The following is a 17,853-nucleotide window of genomic DNA, read 5'->3' on the forward strand; positions in this document are numbered from 1 at the left end:
GTATTTCTTGCTGAAAGCTGACGTTTGGTGAGGTAAGATGGTGGCGTCAGGAAGTTTGTGTTTGGTATTAACATGATTTTTTGAAATGAAATGGCGTTGTAAGTTTTATGAGTTGGTTTAAAGAATTTTCGCAATTGAGCAAATATTTGTGTACTAGTTGAGTTTAACACATACAAAGTAGAATCTTGTTATGAGAAGAACATCAAGTTACATATGCGCACTTTTAAAGTAGTCTGTAGTTTCGGTTAAAACACTCAAATGAATAAAAACACTTGTTATCAACGACAGAAAGCACGGTCTACTTATAGGGGCATACTATTCGAAGAAAAGTCCTAGTTGATTAAAATTGGGTAAAAGCACAGCATTAAGCTATGCCTGTTACCACTAGATTGTTAAAAACCCTAAAATATACATTAGCTATTTAAATACTGCCAGTAGTTTGGATGAGATAAACTGTAATGTAATTATTTAGACTTACATACAGTACAGAAGAAAAACTATGTAAGATGTTTCTAGTTATGCTTGCATTGAATGTTTCTTTCCTTGCATCTCTCGACAGCTGTACAAAAACAAAAAAAGGGTGTGAATTCCTAAGGGACCAAACTTCTGAGGTCATTGGTCCCTAGACTTACACACTACTTAAACTAACTTATGTTAAGAACAACACACACACTGATGCCTGAGGGAGGACTCGAACCTCAGGTGGGAGAGGCCATAAAATCATTGACGTGGCCACTCCACGCGGCGCTGTACAAACAATTAAAAGACAAACATGACGCATGTATTGAGAATTGTGTCAAAATTCTAAAAGCAACTTAGTTGTATCAGTTTATACCCATTTCTTACAAGTGTTTTATTAGTAAATTAAAAACTTTTTACACATCCTTTGCACTCGCCACTATATTACTTAGTTTATTTCCCTCATTTGACTTTAGATTTGGCATACTTTACCCAGTTTCGTTTTTTTTCCTAGTTTTCTGAGTATTTCATGGCCCTCCCAATAGCAAATTCTCTGGCATCAGAGCCACACTGTATCGATGATTTTGTGCCAGCCAACACATGGCTTCATAACCACACTGATTGTTGAGGCAGCATTTCATGCCCTAAATTCCTCCTCCTGATAATTGTTCATTCTTCACATTTCCTCCTCATTAAAAAAAATTCTGGGTAGAACAGCTGGAGACAGCAGTTATATGCACACCCGTGTATGTGTGTGTGTGTGATAGAATGAATGTGTGTGTATGCATTACTTTCTGAAGAAGGCTTTGGCTGAAAACTTACGTAATCACTGACCTGCTGCTTTCCGTGTGAATAGCGATCTATCCATTTCACAGTATAGTTATTCCCTTATGAAGTTTGTTGTAAATGCTGCAACCAAAACTTTTGATTACTTACTCAGTGCTATAAAATACCTGACAGGCAGCAAAGTAAAATTTGAAACTTAGCTGAAAACATTTCTCATTAACAACTCCCCACATTTTGCAGAAGACTATCGATTACTGTAATGTGTAACTGATGATGAATAGGAATTACTGACTAACATGTCTGTCTTTAATTAAAAAACGAAAAATATCTAATAGCTGATGAACATGGAGGTATAGTGTTACAAAAAAATGCTCGTAACATAAAATTACTCATTCCACATCATTACGATTTATTATGCAACTGATACATGGAACATGAAACTAACTAACTAGCGAGCTAACTAAATATTGGGATATCACAAGATGAAGTAAGATGAAGCAGATGATCAATTTAAACAGACATTCCAATTGTGATATGTTTGGTTATTCCTGAAAAACTTTCAGAGTTACTTGGGAGAAATATTCCTGGAAAAGAAACTAGGAAATGTAGGCCTATATATTATACAGGTTAGGCTATAATTGCTAAAAATGCCTTACATACATGTCTAAGCAAAATACCCATTTTACAGGGTCCAAGCGTTTGAAGACATATCCATTATCACATTTATAGTATTACATAATGCTGAAACACGTTTAATTTTAATTTTTTAAGCTGTCAGTTGCCATTATTGGTCACACACTGAATGCCGCATCATAGATAAGATATCAAGGAGAGATGATATGTAAACTACAGTAAAAGAAATGCGCTGGCAATCTAACAAAACAAGAACTCTATTCTGCATGCAGTTCTGTTTCTTTGGCAGTCCGATAACCGTTCACTTTGTTGACATGCATAAGATACGATTGCATGCCTCGTTTCTTTCCCTATCGCACACGTTTATACTCTAGTAAAGAACACGTAGGTTAGTTTTCTGCAAACTTGAATATTAAAAACGTGCGTAATTGAGATGAAAGGTGAAAACGTAACGAATAAGAAGCAGTAACAGTAATCAAACAATAATTGGTTTCGGAGCACCAGTTTCATTTGCTATCGATACAAAGACAATAAAAGTGGAATTAAATGGATTACCAAAGCATGCTTTTCATATCACATTCTTCCCCTCTTCGTTATTCGAAATATGCAAAAAAAGAAAAAAGAAACAAGTTATATTAAGAATGCCGAACGTGTCGTGTTACAAGAACAAATGTACATTCAAGAAAAGAAAAACGTTTGAAATCTCCTTTCTGAGACAGTGTTACTCATGTAAGCACTGTAATATTTAGTATTTACAACAGTTCTTTCGTGCACACGATAGAAATAATGAACAAGAAGCAATCGTAAACATTAGTCTGCTAATGTTTTTGTCTACTTAAAATGGCGGCAGATCCCATCCACTCTTGCTTCAAAACAGCGTACAGCGTAAGCCTGTAGTGCCACCTCCCTTCTTTTTTCACCTCCATGGTGACACCAGTGATACTGTACACAGTATTGCCAGTATGATTCCTGTGCGCTCATCAGAGGCACCAGCATTTGGCCAGCAGTACAGCTATAAAAAAGCTGCCTCAATACTAAAGGCAGAGAGCACGTACGTAGCAGAGACAGGGTTAAACCACAGTTTAACTGTGTTTAAACGAGATGAAACCTGACAAAGCACGATTAAAAAGGTCTGTGTATTTACGTGTGAGTGAAAATCGGTTTTGGGAGAGAAAATGTGGTAACTAGAACTACATATCACTATTTTGCAGTGTTTAGACGACGAACCAAAGTTTCTATTGGGAAATCCGTTTGCTAAATCCGGTTTTGGGAGCCCCAAGTAAACATAGAGGAAATTTCCGCGGCGTTCCTTCATATGACTTCGATAGCTAGAATCGATTTGTATCAAAGTAATCAAGCATAGTTAAGTATCTGTGTCACCTAATATCTCTGCTCCGTATAGTTTGTATTTTGAATTTGTTGACGTTGTGTGTTGTTTACTGTGTAGAATTAGTGACTGTTTTAGCAAAATTCCACGATTGCATTGATCTTCAGTTTAACATTGCTTCTGCTGTTATTTGAAATGGCAAGGCGTTTGTGAGTGACCGAGTAGTTCTTACTGACATTATGGATGTTGTTACTAGTTTGAGCCTTTTGGAACTTGACAAAGTTGATTCGAGCTGGGCGGAGACAGTCTGGAGCGATGAGTTTTGTGGTGTTGAAGATCTACCTATTGAATACCAGATGCATCTTGTTGATGCTGATACGGAAATTATTATGGAGACAGCCATAAGAGCAGTGAAAGAGGATTTGCAGAATGCATCACGTAGAACTTCTGCAAATCCAATAGCAACCACATCCCGTGATAATCCGAGACAACAAGACGATTCCATAAGTTGGGAGCATCTGATAGCGAATAACATAAACCACAAAGAGCTGCTAGCTATTTTGTGTTATTTTGTACACAATGGTCAAGACTTTTCGAAAGATCTCACCTTGACAAAGCTGTGCCTGAAGTCTGCTAGGCTGTACTTTGCATTGCTTGCAATCCCCGGTAGTAGTGCTTTTCTTATTTATCATCCAAATCTATACAGAAAAGCTTTAGATGTGTTTGATATTGCGCGAAAGCTGATGAAATCTAACAAAAATAAGCAACGCCCGAAAAATAGAGGAAGGCAGAAGAATGCTAGGAGTAAGAAGCAAGGGGATTCTGATGAAGATGATGATGATGACATGGATAGTGGTACCCTTCCTGCAGAAGACGTGAATGTATTGATTAGTGAATTGAATTTAGTGCTTCTGGATTTGATAGTGTTTTCCGAAAGATTTTCACTAAAAATGGATGATGCGCTATTGCAAACAATATTGCATTTAATTGAAGTAACTAAATTGGAAGTGTTTCCGAGGAATGATTTTTCTTCGGTATCGAAACAAATGACAATAGTTTCACTGGTAGGCAATGCATTTGTAGCTTTATATTCCCTGTGTACTCCAAACCATGGCAAAATTGACTTGACAGTAAAATTGATAATGGAGAATCTTTTGCCGTGTGTATTAATGACAGATAGTTCCAGAGATGGTCCAAACACTCTGAGACAAACGATTTCGTTTATACAGTATATGTTAAAAGCGCTACCAGAAGGTACTTGTGAAGGTATCTACATTCTTGTACAGCATCTTTGTGCACATATCACAGACCGAGCAGAGTTTCGACAGAAAGGATCCCAAAGTGTTGTTGAGATACTCCGCTTTATGCCAATTGATTTATACACAAGATTTGTGAAGTGGTTTTTTAAATTTGCACATGCATCAAAAGCTTCTCATCGATTATTCGCACTTGATGTTATCTCAAAACTGTTGCAAGAAAGGGAGAGAACAGAACTGACACAAAGTTTTATTCATTGTTCATCACAGAACAGTTCAACAAATATTTCCTTAAATTTACAGAATATGAGTAGTGGTATTAACATGGAAGTGAATTGCCCTAGTGAAAATGTGTCAGTCATAGACTCAAACAGTGTGAACCAGTGCGAGTCATCTGTTCAGAACTGCAGTGATCCTTCTCTTCAAAGTGTAGATGCTTCCTTGCAAATTGGTGTTAATGTGAATGCAGATAGCACGCAGAACTCAGATATTGTGGATGAAAATGTATCACTGAATGCAAATAAATCGCCTTCTGTGTCTCATAAATATGTCCTGGGCACTGTTTTTTCAAGATGCCAGGATTTATCGGGAACAGTACGGACCAAGGCGCTTTCTGTTTTAGCAGATTGTATTAATTCAAACAACAGTGATATTCAAAAGATAATGCAAGCTGTTTTTGTTTTGCCTTATGAGAATGTCCCTGAAATCTCCTGTGTAATAACTGCTGAGAACAGTCTCCTGAACCACAAAAAATTTATGAAATTTATAGAAGGTGATTCAACCACAGACTTTAATCCAATTCCAAAAGCAGAAGCTGTCTTAAGTGAAATGTTTCAAAGGGCAGCAGAAGATAAAGTATTTGTACGCAAAGCAGCATTCCAAGTTATGGACAGCATCATGAAACTTAACCGTCAGTGGGTGCTAAATGACATTTTGCAGGTACAGTTCAATATCACCTTCAAAATCATAATTGCTTTTGCAGAATCATCAGTTGATGTGCAAAAAATTATAAGTAACAGCTGTTACAATTCTTGCATCAATATACAAGTGTTAAAATGTGTATATGTAATGTGTTGAAAGTTGACAGCAGATATGGGTTCCATATCCTCTATTTCTGAGTTTTATTCACTTGTTCATGATTTTCTTCAGATAATGCCCTGCAGCAGGCATAGATCTCAGGAACTTCATGGAAACTAAAATTTGGCATGGGCTTTCTTTTTAAAAGTTGATAAATCCTATGCAGCCAATATTGACTTTAATCTGCCATGAAGAAACTAAGCCTTCTAAATGGCTTTTGTTGGTGTGTTTGAATGAGGAGCCTCTCATAATTGGGAAATACAGAAGCATCCAATTCCACCCATCTACTTTGACCCATGACGCCACAAATATGACGAAAACGACCATACGCCATGACTCCAATATGATGCCTATGACGTCATTACATAAACATGACAACAAACACAAAAATACATTTAGAAACCAACCCACACACGCGTTCCACAAAAAACCTAATGACACTAACTGGACAAGCACGGGAAATTGGGGGTTTTTGGGTGGGGCCAAAGTAAATATAAACAAATTTATACACATACCACCATACCAAACCAACAAAACGACGAAAAAACCGACAACAAAAAAATCCCCATATTCCACTAAACACAATGTCCTCTGAAATCGGACACTTCCCTTGAACTATAAAGCTCAACAGCAGCTCCCGATCCCACAAATTGGAATCGAACACTTCCCTTGACCTATATAGCTAAACATTAACTTCCGATCCCAGAAATTGGAATCGAACACTACTCTTGACCTATATAGCTCAACATCATCTCCCGATCCCACATATTGGAATCGAACACTTCCCTTGACCTATATAGCTCAACAGTAGCTCCCGATCCCACAAATTGGTATCGAACACTTCGCTTGACCTATATAGCTCAACAGCAGCTCCCCACAAATTGGAATTGAACATTTCCCTTGACCTATATAGCTCAACATCAGCTCCCGATCCCACACCTTGGAATTGAACACTTCCCTTGACCTATATAGCTCAACAGCAACTCCCGATACCAGAATAGCCACCACAAATTGGAATCGAACACTTCCCTTGACCTGTATAGCTCAACAGCAACTCCTGATACCAGAACAGCCACAACCACACATTGTAATGGAACACTTCCCTTGACCCCAATACACTGTAAATACACTAAGAACAAAAAAAGTAAAAACTTACCACAACAAAGTTCGGCGCCGCAACCTACGTCGGTCATCGCAATCACATACAGGCACACACCCAGCCACAAACACACACACACACCCGTACATACACATACCCACACGCAACCACAAACCAATGAAAAAATACAAAACCAAAAGGAGGACCCAACCCATCCACACTCCAAACCAACCACCCCCTCACCCCAAAAATAAAATATCCATAAACAAAAACCAAACGCAAAATAAAAAAATCTCAATCACACACTAAAACTCAACAAAAACTGCAACAAAATAGATCCTCCACAACTAAATCACAAATCAACACACTTCCCCCCCTCCCCCCTGCAGCACACATCGTACCAATAACTAACCCCCCCCCCCCCCTCCGACCTGCACCAACTTACCCAAACCACTTAAACTAATCACCTTCGGCCTGTACAACTGGAAAAAACAATAGCCCTCAGGGATGCTCTTCCACCAACAGTACTCATCGAAATGTGACTGAAGGTTAGAAGAGCGCCTCTTCCCCCTCCCAAGAACTGACTTAATGCCCCCCCCTTCCCCCCCCCCCTCCCCCCCCCCCATATCCCCTCTATAGTATTCATACAAGCCCCTGTCTCATGATTTTTAAACTCTAAACTATGGTTAACAACTAAATGATTGTACCCCCTCTCACCCAACCTCCTATAAGAAGAAAAAGCATTGGAAACTACAGTGGAACCCAGTTCTATAAACTCCTCAATTAACCCCACTAATTCTGCCTTAGACTGCCCCTCCACAACCCTAAAACCACATTCTGAACACCCACCCCCTGGTACAACAGCCCCCCACACCCAGAGACCAACCACAGACTTACCCCTCCCATACTTCCTTTTCCCAAACTGCGACTTGTCCACCACAACCCCAGGCCCACCCAACTTACCCCTGTACTTAATAAACTCAGAACATACTTCATGGCAAAACAAAAACCAGTCAAGCACACTCCTCTCTCTCACACCAGTCTCTTGCATGCAAAACCTTTGAGAGGGTCTATAACAAAAGTAATACGTCAACAACATAATCTTGCGCATGCCCAACCTAAACTTCTCGAACCAGGAACTGTGACGTATGGAGTGCCATAGGTTATCCCTACAGCACCCCACATATAACTGTCCCTGGTCCAAGATGCTGGAACTTTTGCGAGTGTCATTTCATTCCCACATACAGCGCACTTAAACACCTCCGCAATCAACCCAAAAAGCTGTAGAAATTTGATCAGCTCCAACTGAGTCACGCCCATCATAGCGTGGAGTTGCACACTATTTATTTTATCGGTCATACCCATACCTAACAAGAGCAAAAACAAATTAATTTACTCAAATTAACACACGACCTACAGCGAACAGCACTACAATAACTTTCACACAAAAACACTAAATCGTTAACTCACTGCAACCAATTCGGCTCCAAACACAGCCAAAACAAGAACCAGCCTCAAGAATCAGTAACACCAAACTGAACCCAATACGCCACACAATTCAAAACTGCTAAACACACCACCAGAGGGCACCACAAACTGCAACTCAATGACACCTACAAACATGCCACACTCACAAACCAAATTCCGCGCTGTCATGACGTCACACACCACAACAGCCTTAGTACCTACTTATTTTAATTAAAAATGCACCACAAAAAATTTTCAGATCACTACTCATCCACTTTCAGAAATGTCTAAATTTCTAGAAAATTCATAGTAAAAGGTGTTTGATGTCTGATTAGGAGAATAGCAAGAAGTTCAAACATGACATAGGATACATCCACCTTGTCACTTTGAACTCCTTCGTGGCTAACATAAATTTAATTTAAAATAAAATTTTTAAAAAATGCCAGTCTTAGTTTCCCATGGAATTATCAACTTGTATACTATACACTGAAGCGACAAAAGTCGTGGGATAGCGATATGCACATAGGCCTACAATGGCAGTAGTATCATATACGCATAGTATGAGAGGGCAGTGCATTGGCAGAGTTGTCATTTGTATGCAGGTGATTCATGTGAAAAGGTTTCCAATGTGATTATGGTCACACAATGGGACTTAACGGATGTTTGGAAATTGTTAGGAACTTCAATATTCTGAGATCCACAGTGTCAAAAGTTGCCGAGAATACCAAATTTCAGGCATTAAATTTCGCCACAGACATCGCGGCACCTGACGATCTTCTCTTAACACTGAGAGCAGGACATATGCATAGAGTTGTCAATGGTAACAGATTAACACTGCATGAAATAACTGCAGAAATCAGTGTGGGATGTAAGATGAATGCATCTGTTAGGACAGTACGATAAAATGTGGCATAAATGGGCTATGGCAGCAGACAACCAACATTAGTGCCTCTGCTAACAGCATTACATCACCTGCAGCACCTCTCCTGGGCTCATGACCATATTGGTGGTACCCTAGACAACTGGAAAACTGTGGTCTGGTCAGATGAGTTCCGATTTCAGTTGGTAAGAGATGAAAGTAGGGTTCGATTGTGATGCATACCCCATGAAATGATGGACCGAAGTTGTCAACAAGGCACTGAGCAAGCAACTGGTGGCTCCATAATGATGTGTTTACATGGAGTGGACTGGCTCCTCTGGTCCAACTGAACCAATCATTGACTAGAAATGTTTATGGTCGGCTACTTGGAAGGCATTTGCAGCCGTTCATGGACTTTATGTTCCCAAATAATGATCAAATTTTTATTGATGACAGTGCACCATTCCACAAGGCTATATTTGTTTGCAGTTGGTTTGAAGAACATTCTGGACAATTTGAATGAATGATTTGGCCACCCATATCACCCGACATGAATCCCATTGAACATTTATGGGACATAATCGAAAGGTCAGTTTGTGCACAGAATCCTGCTTCAGCCACTCTTTCACAATTATGGGCACTATAGAGGCAGCATGGCTCAATATTTCTGCAGTGGACTTTCAGCAACTTGTTGAGTCCATGCCACATCAAGTTGCTGCCTTACGCCAGGCAAAAGAGGTCCGAGACAATATTAGGAGATATCCCATGACTTTTGTGACCTCAGTGTATATTAGTTGTGCAGAAATATAACATCATTTTTGTTGGATAGATGTATTCATAATAAAAAGACCCCTTAATTTTGATGTAGATATTGAATAATGACAAATGATGGCTTGTTACATAAACAGTTGTAAGAGAATTTATTTCAGGCTTATATGCTATGCCAGGCACTACTTATTCCATCTTGTAAATATTCTGAAAATAGCTACTGAGAGAAGGCTGTTTCTTGCTGTAACTGTCATATCTTTCTAGCATTTGTTTATTAATTTCTTTTTATTGGCTTTAGGTAAACATACCATACACATTTTTACGTAAGCAATACATATAGATCCTGATCTCTTTTCAGAGAATAGTGGATGGATATTCAGAATGTACAACAAGTGGTGACAGATCAAAGCAACTCATCAGAGTTAATGACCAGAAACAGTGGTTCTTTAGATCGCTGAAGGGAGGGGGGGGGGGGGGTGGAGCTTAAAGGATAGTACAAATTACAAATACACTGTTTGAGTGATTTTGCTACATAATAAGCTGGTTATATAATAATGTCTATAAGATAAAGAGGTAAAGATTAAACAGTATGTAGCTAAGGCACTTTAACATGGCTCAGTACAGAAGCATGGGGGTAGACACTCAGTTGAATGTGCAGGTTGTATCTCTTAAAAAGGTCGCATTGATTTTGTAACTTGTATTTTCTGATGCTGTGATGGTGGATGAAAATAGTAGAAATTGGTGATTCAACACTTGATCAGTGTTTGGACATAGTGACTTGCTCACAGAAAAACAGTAGTTTCTTTTTTATGCCTATCCTATGGAGATGACTGGTGATGGAAATGTTTGCATGTGATGGACATTACATGTCATCTACCCATTGAGACATTGTCTTGCTTATAAATGCTTCAATAAGAACCTTGAGTGCTTTACATCAATAATGCAGAAGAGAACTATATGACAAATAGCGATTATTGAAATGCCAAACAAATACTAACATAGCTGTCTCCTGTTGTTAACAACCAGAGTGTAAATGCTAGCTTTTATTCAGGTGATATTGCCTGTTGTTGCTTAATACCCTTCTTTGCAATTCCTGCTTTAATTGCAGTGATAAGCCAGTGCAAATTGTGTATCATCATGAAATGCAAGATATTGGAATGAGGCTGAGGAAGGCTGGAACAACAATTCAGTGATAAGTGTAGTACCACTGCGCATTTTATTCTCATGTACGAATTCAGACAGCTCCTTTTTTCTTTTCTTGTCTTGCTTAGTCAACAACAGTGTGCTCACCAAACAAAATAATCTGAAAGTCAAAGTTTTGCATTGTGACTGTAACTAGTATTGTATTGCAGAAAGCTGTTGCCCACGACTTTAGTGCCAAAAAGATCGCAACACATTGTAGCGTTGAAATGCTTTGATGCTTGTTTTCTTCTGTTCTCTCAAATTCCATCCAGTCTAAACTATTGTTCAGTGATACAAGCAAATGGTAATGAACTGTTGTGCATTGTTTGTGAAGGCTTGTTCACTTGTGTTTACTTCCATTTGTTCTGATGTAGACAACACATGATCTGTGCATAATGTGAGTTGTAGCATAATCCTTGGAATCATTTGGTTGAAGTTACTGATATTGTGTGATATCTCAACTTTATCCACAGAGGAGGGTACTGTACACATTTCTGAGCAAACACTTGTTTTTATCAGCCAACCATCCAGCGTAGTTAAAGTACGACCTAGTATATGGCAAGCATCTCGGATGGACAAGACTGTTGAATCGAGTTGCAAATCAGCTGCTTATTGTGACAGTTTAACAGTTGGTTTTATGGAAGTCTCAGTGTCATCCAAATACAGCATATAATATTGGAGGGTGGCTTTCTGATATTTTGTGACGACCCACTAACACACTGTTCAGCCAGATTTATGTCTATTGAGTGTAAATTAGCGTGCAAATTCCTCTGATATACCAGGTGTAAAAGTGTGAAACTGGAATTTCCCAATAGCTGGTGCTGTCCATCAATGTAGGGCCTGTGAGACCACATCTGCAGTGCCATGTGCTTCCTGTAATGGCTGACAACAAATGTCAACACACAGTAACACAAAGTCATATTGCTCCATGATAATGCCCCATCACACACAGCAAAATGGGTTAGGGAAACGATCGAGGTGTCCAGCTGGGAAATGCTAGGGCATGTGATTTATTTTCCAGAATTGACTCCGTCCGATTATCGTCTAGGCCTATTCGCATCACTGGGACATGCTCTAGCTGAACAACACTTCAGTTCATTTGAAAAAGTACGAAAATGGCTCGCTGACTGGTTCACTTCAAAAGAAGAACTGGTTTTTTGGTGTGGCATTCATAGCCTGCTGCAGAGGTAAGAGAAATGTATAAATAGAAATGGAGATTATTTTGAATGAAATATTGTTTATCAGTTTCAAACAACAGACATGTAATTATTGTAAACAAATTCTGGTTTCATACTTCTACACTTGGTGGGTATCTGGGGTTCTTTAAGAGTGTGGAACCTGTGTATTAATTTAGGGATTTGTACAATACCTCGTGCAACGGAGGTGTCGATGAAGACTGTTGGCTAAGCTGTGGACTCAAACAAGGCCCAGGCATGATTGTTTTAAGGCTTCTTTCCTTTTCTGAAGTTACATTGTTAAGTTTGAGATAGTAGGTAGTTGAATTCCAGCAACCATATCAGTTGTGTTTTAACTATCCATTCCAGAGTTATGATAATGATGGGGCATAGGAAAATGTATCCACAAGACATATTACAATTGGACTTTTTCCGTGTTTGAGTATGGACACAATGATTTCATTGGCGTAGACTCCAAGACCACTCTTAATCAAGGATGCATAGGCCTAACAATCTCGTATGAGTTAAAAAATCAAGAGTGGAAATGGAAAGTGTTCTAAGAGCCAAATCTGACATTTTTCAGGAGAATTAAAAACCAATTTATCTTTTTTGGTATGTAAATTCTTTGTATCTAAAACAAATTGAAAAGACACACTGATGCTGTGTAACTGTGCTGATCACTGCATCACTGTGAAGAATAGTGAGACAAATTAGAAAATAAATATTTCATTGAGGATGTTCTGAGTGCCATACCAGAAAACAGACTGTTTGTAAATGCCAGTAAAACATTTTTTGCTCAGTTTGTTCTTGCAAAGAGGAACTAGTCACTGTTAATAACTCTATTTCTGTACACAAATGGCACTGTTACAAGTTTTGAACCAACAGGTTCATCTTCAGATAGCTGTTCAATGTTATATTACATTTGTGTTGTTTACGTTAGTTGCTGGGTCATTCCATGTCAAGTCATCCAGGCCATGACACCCATTATCTAGTTGTGAACTGTGATTTTGTGTACTGCTTTTGTATCTAATATCATGAACTTCTGCCAATTTGTATTGCTTTATGTACATTCTGTCGGTAGCAATTGCTGAAAGATTGATGCAATGCGTTACTTCAAAGCAACCTGTAAAAATTTGAAAATTGGCTGCAGTTTTTAAACAGAAAATGGTGTGCTGATAGTTTTTCCCTAAATATCCTTTCGGGCATTTAGTTTCTGAAAACATGTTAGAATTAGACATTTAGTTTCTGAAAACATGTTGTTGTTGTTGTTGTGGTCTTCAGTCTGGTTTGATGCAGCTCTCCATGCTACTCTATCCTGTGCAAGCTTCTTCATCTCCCAGTACCTACTGCAACCTACATCCTTCTGAATCTGCTTAGTGTATTCATCTCTTGGTCTCCCTCTACGATTTTTACCCTCCACGCTGCCCTCCAATACTAAATTGGCGATCCCTTGATGCCTCAGAACATGTCCTACCAACCGACCCCTTCTCCTGGTCAAGTTGTGCCACAAGCTTCTTTTCTCCCCAATCCTATTCAGTACTTCCTCATTAGTTATGTGATCTACCCATCTAATCTCAGCATTCTTCTGTAGCACCACATTTCGAAAGCTTCTATTCTCTTCTTGCCCAAACTATTTATTGTCCACGTTTCACTTCCATACATGACTACACTCCATACAAATACTTTCAGAAATGACTTCCTGACACTTAAATCTATACTCGATGTTAACAAATTTCTCTTCTTCAGAAACGCTTTCCTTGCCATTGCCAGTCTACATTTTATATCCTCTCTACTTCGACCATCATCAGTTATTTTGCTCCCCAAATAGCAAAACTCCTTTACTACTTTAAGTGTCTCATTTCCTAATCTAATTCCCTCAGCATCACCCGACTTAATTCGACTACATTCCATTATCCTCGTTTTGCTTTTGTTGATGTTCATCTTATATCCTCCTTTCAAGATGCTATCCATTCCGTTCAACTGCTCTTCCAAGTCCTTTGCTGTCTCTGACAGAATTACAATGTCATCGGCGAACCTCAAAGTTTTTATTTCTTCTCCATGGATTTTAATACCTACTCCGAATTTTTCTTTTGTTTCCTTTACTGTTAGCTCAATATACAGATTGAATAACATCGGGGAGAGGCTACAACCCTGTCTTACTCCCTTCCCAACCACTGCTTCCCCTTCATGTCCCTCGACTCTTATAACTGCCATCTGGTTTCTGTACAAATTGTAAATAGCCTTTCACTTCCTGTATTTTACCCCTGCAACCTTCAGAATTTGAAAGAGAGTATTCCAGTCAACATTGTCAAAAGCTTTCTCTAAGTCTACAAATGCTAGAAACGTAGGTTTGCCTTTCCTTAATCTTTCTTCTAAGATAAGTCGTAAGGTCAGGATTGCCTCACGTGTTCCAGTATTTCTACGGAATCCAAACTGATCTTCCCCGAGGTCGGCTTCTACTAGTTTTTCCATTCGTCTGTAAAGAATTTGTGTTAGTAATTTGCAGCTGTGGATTATTAAACTGACTGTTCGGTAATTTTCAGATCTGTCAACACCTGCTTTCTTTGGAATTGGAATTATTATATTCTTCTTGAAGTCTGAGGGTATTTCGCCTGTTTCATACATCTTGCTCACCAGATGGTAGAGTTTTGTCAGGACTGGCTCTCCGAAGGCCGTCAGTAGTTCCAATGGAATGTTGTCTACTCCGGGGGCCTTGTTTCGACTCAGGTCTTTCAGTGCTCTGTCAAACTCTTCACGCAGTATCGTATCTCCCATTTCATCTTCATCTACATCCTCTTCCATTTCCATAATATTGTCCTCAAGTACATCGCCCTTGTATAGACCATCTGTATACTCCTTCCACCTTTCTGCTTTCCCTTCTTTGCTTAGAACTGGGTTTCTATCTGAGCTCTTGATGTTCATACAAGTGGTTCTCTTATCTCCAAAGCTCTCTTTCATTTTCCTGTAGGCAGTATCTATCTTACCCCTAGTGAGATAAGCCTCTACATCCTTACATTTGTCCTCTAGCCATCCCTGCTTAGCCATTTTGCACTTCCTGTCGATCTCATTTTTGAGACGTTTGTATTCCTTTTTGCCTGCTTCATTTACTGCATTTTTATATTTTCTCCTTTCATCAATTAAATTCATTATTTCTTCTGTTACCCAAGGATTTCTACCAGCCCTCGTCTTTTTACCTACTTGATCCTCTGCTGCCTTCACTACTTCATCCCTCAAAGCTACCCATTCTTCTTCTACTGTATTTATTTCCCCCATTCCTGTCAATTGTTCCCTTATGCTCTCCCTGAAACTCTCTACAACCTCTGGTTCTTTTAGTTTATCCAGGTCCCATCTCCTTAAGTTCCCACCTTTTTGCAGTTTCTTCAGTTTTAATCTACAGGTCATAACCAATAGATTGTGGTCAGAGTCCACATCTGCCCCTGGAAATGTCTTACAATTTAAAACCTGGTTCCTAAATCTCTGTCTTACCATTATATAATCTATCTGATACCTTTTAGTATCTCCAGGGTTCTTCCATGTATACAACCTTCTTTCATGATTTGAAAACATGTTAGAATTGTCGAATTAAATTTTTGTAAATTAGTTTTATTGTTAAATTAGAAAAAAATATTTTGGACAATTGCCCCCCTCTGGAAAACACTGAAAAAATTAGTAAGTGATCTACAAATAACAAAGTTTCAAATGACATATGAACACTTTCTTACCTGTGCCATAACCGAATTAACTCAATGTAAAAATACACAGCATTTTGTTTATAATATTTAAGCATTTTGTCAAAATCTAACATTGTCAACACTGTACAAAATGCTGGTGCTGCAATCTGCATTCAAGTTGATTCCGAACTATACATGTGATGAGACACTTCAATGCTTAGATAATATTTTTTGTATGAGAATCACTTTTCTTCCACCAACTTTTAGGACTCTTTGCTCGGAGAATAAGTATGGCTTGTTGCTGTAGTGATATCAACTTCGCACAGAAGATGAGAGAAAGAAACATTACAAACATCATTATCAGGCCAATAGAAGGCGGGGATGGTCCATGAGAATGCATGAACCTTACTGTAACATCTCCTTCCTCACAATTCACCTTCTCAACAATTCCCAAATACCAAGAAGAGTCATATGCACATGCAACATAGCAGTTGGTGGGCACAGTGCATTCTGGCATTAGTGGCAGAAGAGCATCTGAGAAATCATGCACGATGCTAAAATCTGTGTCACAGCTCAGCCTTTTTGCTCCAATCTTGATTGGTGATATTGGTACAATGTGATGCATAGATCGTGTTCGAGGAATTATTTTTGCACTTGTGAAGTGCTGAGAAAGATAATGTCTGACTTGTACCATTTCATCTTTTGAAACAAAGAGAACTGAAATGCCTTGCAGGTTCTTGCGACAGAATTCAATTACCTGTGAAGCTGTAAGTATTTGATCTTTATAAACTCTTTGCAAACTTGTTTGTGTGACAAGTCTTTTAACAGTGCCACCAATACCATCAAAGGGAGATTTGCCATGGCTGGTAGCGAAAAAGGACCAGCTGCACTTTATGTTGAAGTCGTGTTCATGATAGCAGATATTTCTGAAATTCTTATAATTTTTTTATTGTGCAGCACAACCACCAGTGAAATATTCAACGTACACAAGATGAATTTCTGGAAATTCACACTCAAAAAAATTCAATACAGTCTTCTGAGTCTGGTACACCAAGGCAACATCATGTTCTAGATCATTAGAAACAATACAAATACTTTTTTGCATTCAGCTGTTTGTCCTTTTTGTAATATATATTGACAATGTGAAGAGCGTGGCTGCCATTGTTCGAATGGTACCCCTGTACTTCATCTTGAACAACAAAATTGAGAATTTCACTGAAATCCGTTAAAATTAGCACTGATCCTTCATGAAGTGTTTCCTTTTTCATTTTCAGATAGTCAGATTGTTATTGAGAAATAAAAGAGTGTGGAGTAAGTTTTCCAATTTTTGTAATTAGTGTGTCACAGAATTCTGATGGAGACATGATTTGAACACTTAAAGTCATTCTATCTGTACTGAACCATCTCATCAGGATCATAGCCCTCTATTTAATTTTCTAAGTGGGTTTGAAGCAATGAGCTGGTGGGGCATTTTTCACACAGACAAAGCATACAGGCTCAGTTATTCGTATTTAATGTTATTATTTTAATTAGATCTTGGTATGTTTCTTTAATATAAATGGAATTTATAAGCAATTTAAAGTTTTGGTGGTAAATGCACACATATATGGTATGTGTTCCTGATGCTCCTGCTGTTCTGGTTGAAGATAAGCAAATTTTGAGAATACTACTTTGTCTTCAGGATATTTTTTTTATAGAAAGAATAAAATTCAGTTAAATTACTTAAAACAAGATGATTTTGTTCATAGATATTTTGCTGGTGCTCACTTTGTCTTTTTTCCCAGGTATTATTCTTATGTTTTTGTCATCCAAATAAAAGCTCTTTACTTTTTGCACTGTATCATGTGGCAATGTCTTTCCTCTTTTCTGCTCAGCCATCGATAAAATTCCCTTCTCCATTAAAAGAGCTCTTGCTTGTCGTACCAGATATTCAGAAACCTGACATTTGGAACTGACTTTCTGTTGAGACCAAGTTGGTGGCATGAGAGTAACTGAATTTTTTCACGATTATTTGCATATTCAATTTTCCGTTTGATTTTGTCCATGAGTTCATCACAATGTTTTGCCTTTTCTTCCAGTTCTGTTAAATCATTG

At 38.5% G+C, this 17,853-nt stretch overlaps 1 protein-coding gene across 1 annotated transcript in view; it reads left to right on the forward strand.

Moving 5' to 3' along the window:
• The first annotated feature begins 3,302 nt into the window (after positions 1 to 3,302).
• The window catches only part of LOC124788355 (condensin-2 complex subunit D3-like), a 151,823-nt gene continuing 137,272 nt past the window's right edge, over positions 3,303 to 17,853 (forward strand). The window contains exon 1 of the mRNA XM_047255620.1: positions 3,303 to 5,400. Coding sequence (XP_047111576.1) covers positions 3,445 to 5,400 — 1,956 coding nt within the window. The 5' untranslated portion in view covers positions 3,303 to 3,444. The remainder of the gene's footprint in view (positions 5,401 to 17,853) is intronic.

This window comes from Schistocerca piceifrons, chromosome 3 (genome assembly GCF_021461385.2).
Source record: "Schistocerca piceifrons isolate TAMUIC-IGC-003096 chromosome 3, iqSchPice1.1, whole genome shotgun sequence".
NCBI lineage: Eukaryota > Metazoa > Arthropoda > Insecta > Orthoptera > Acrididae > Schistocerca > Schistocerca piceifrons.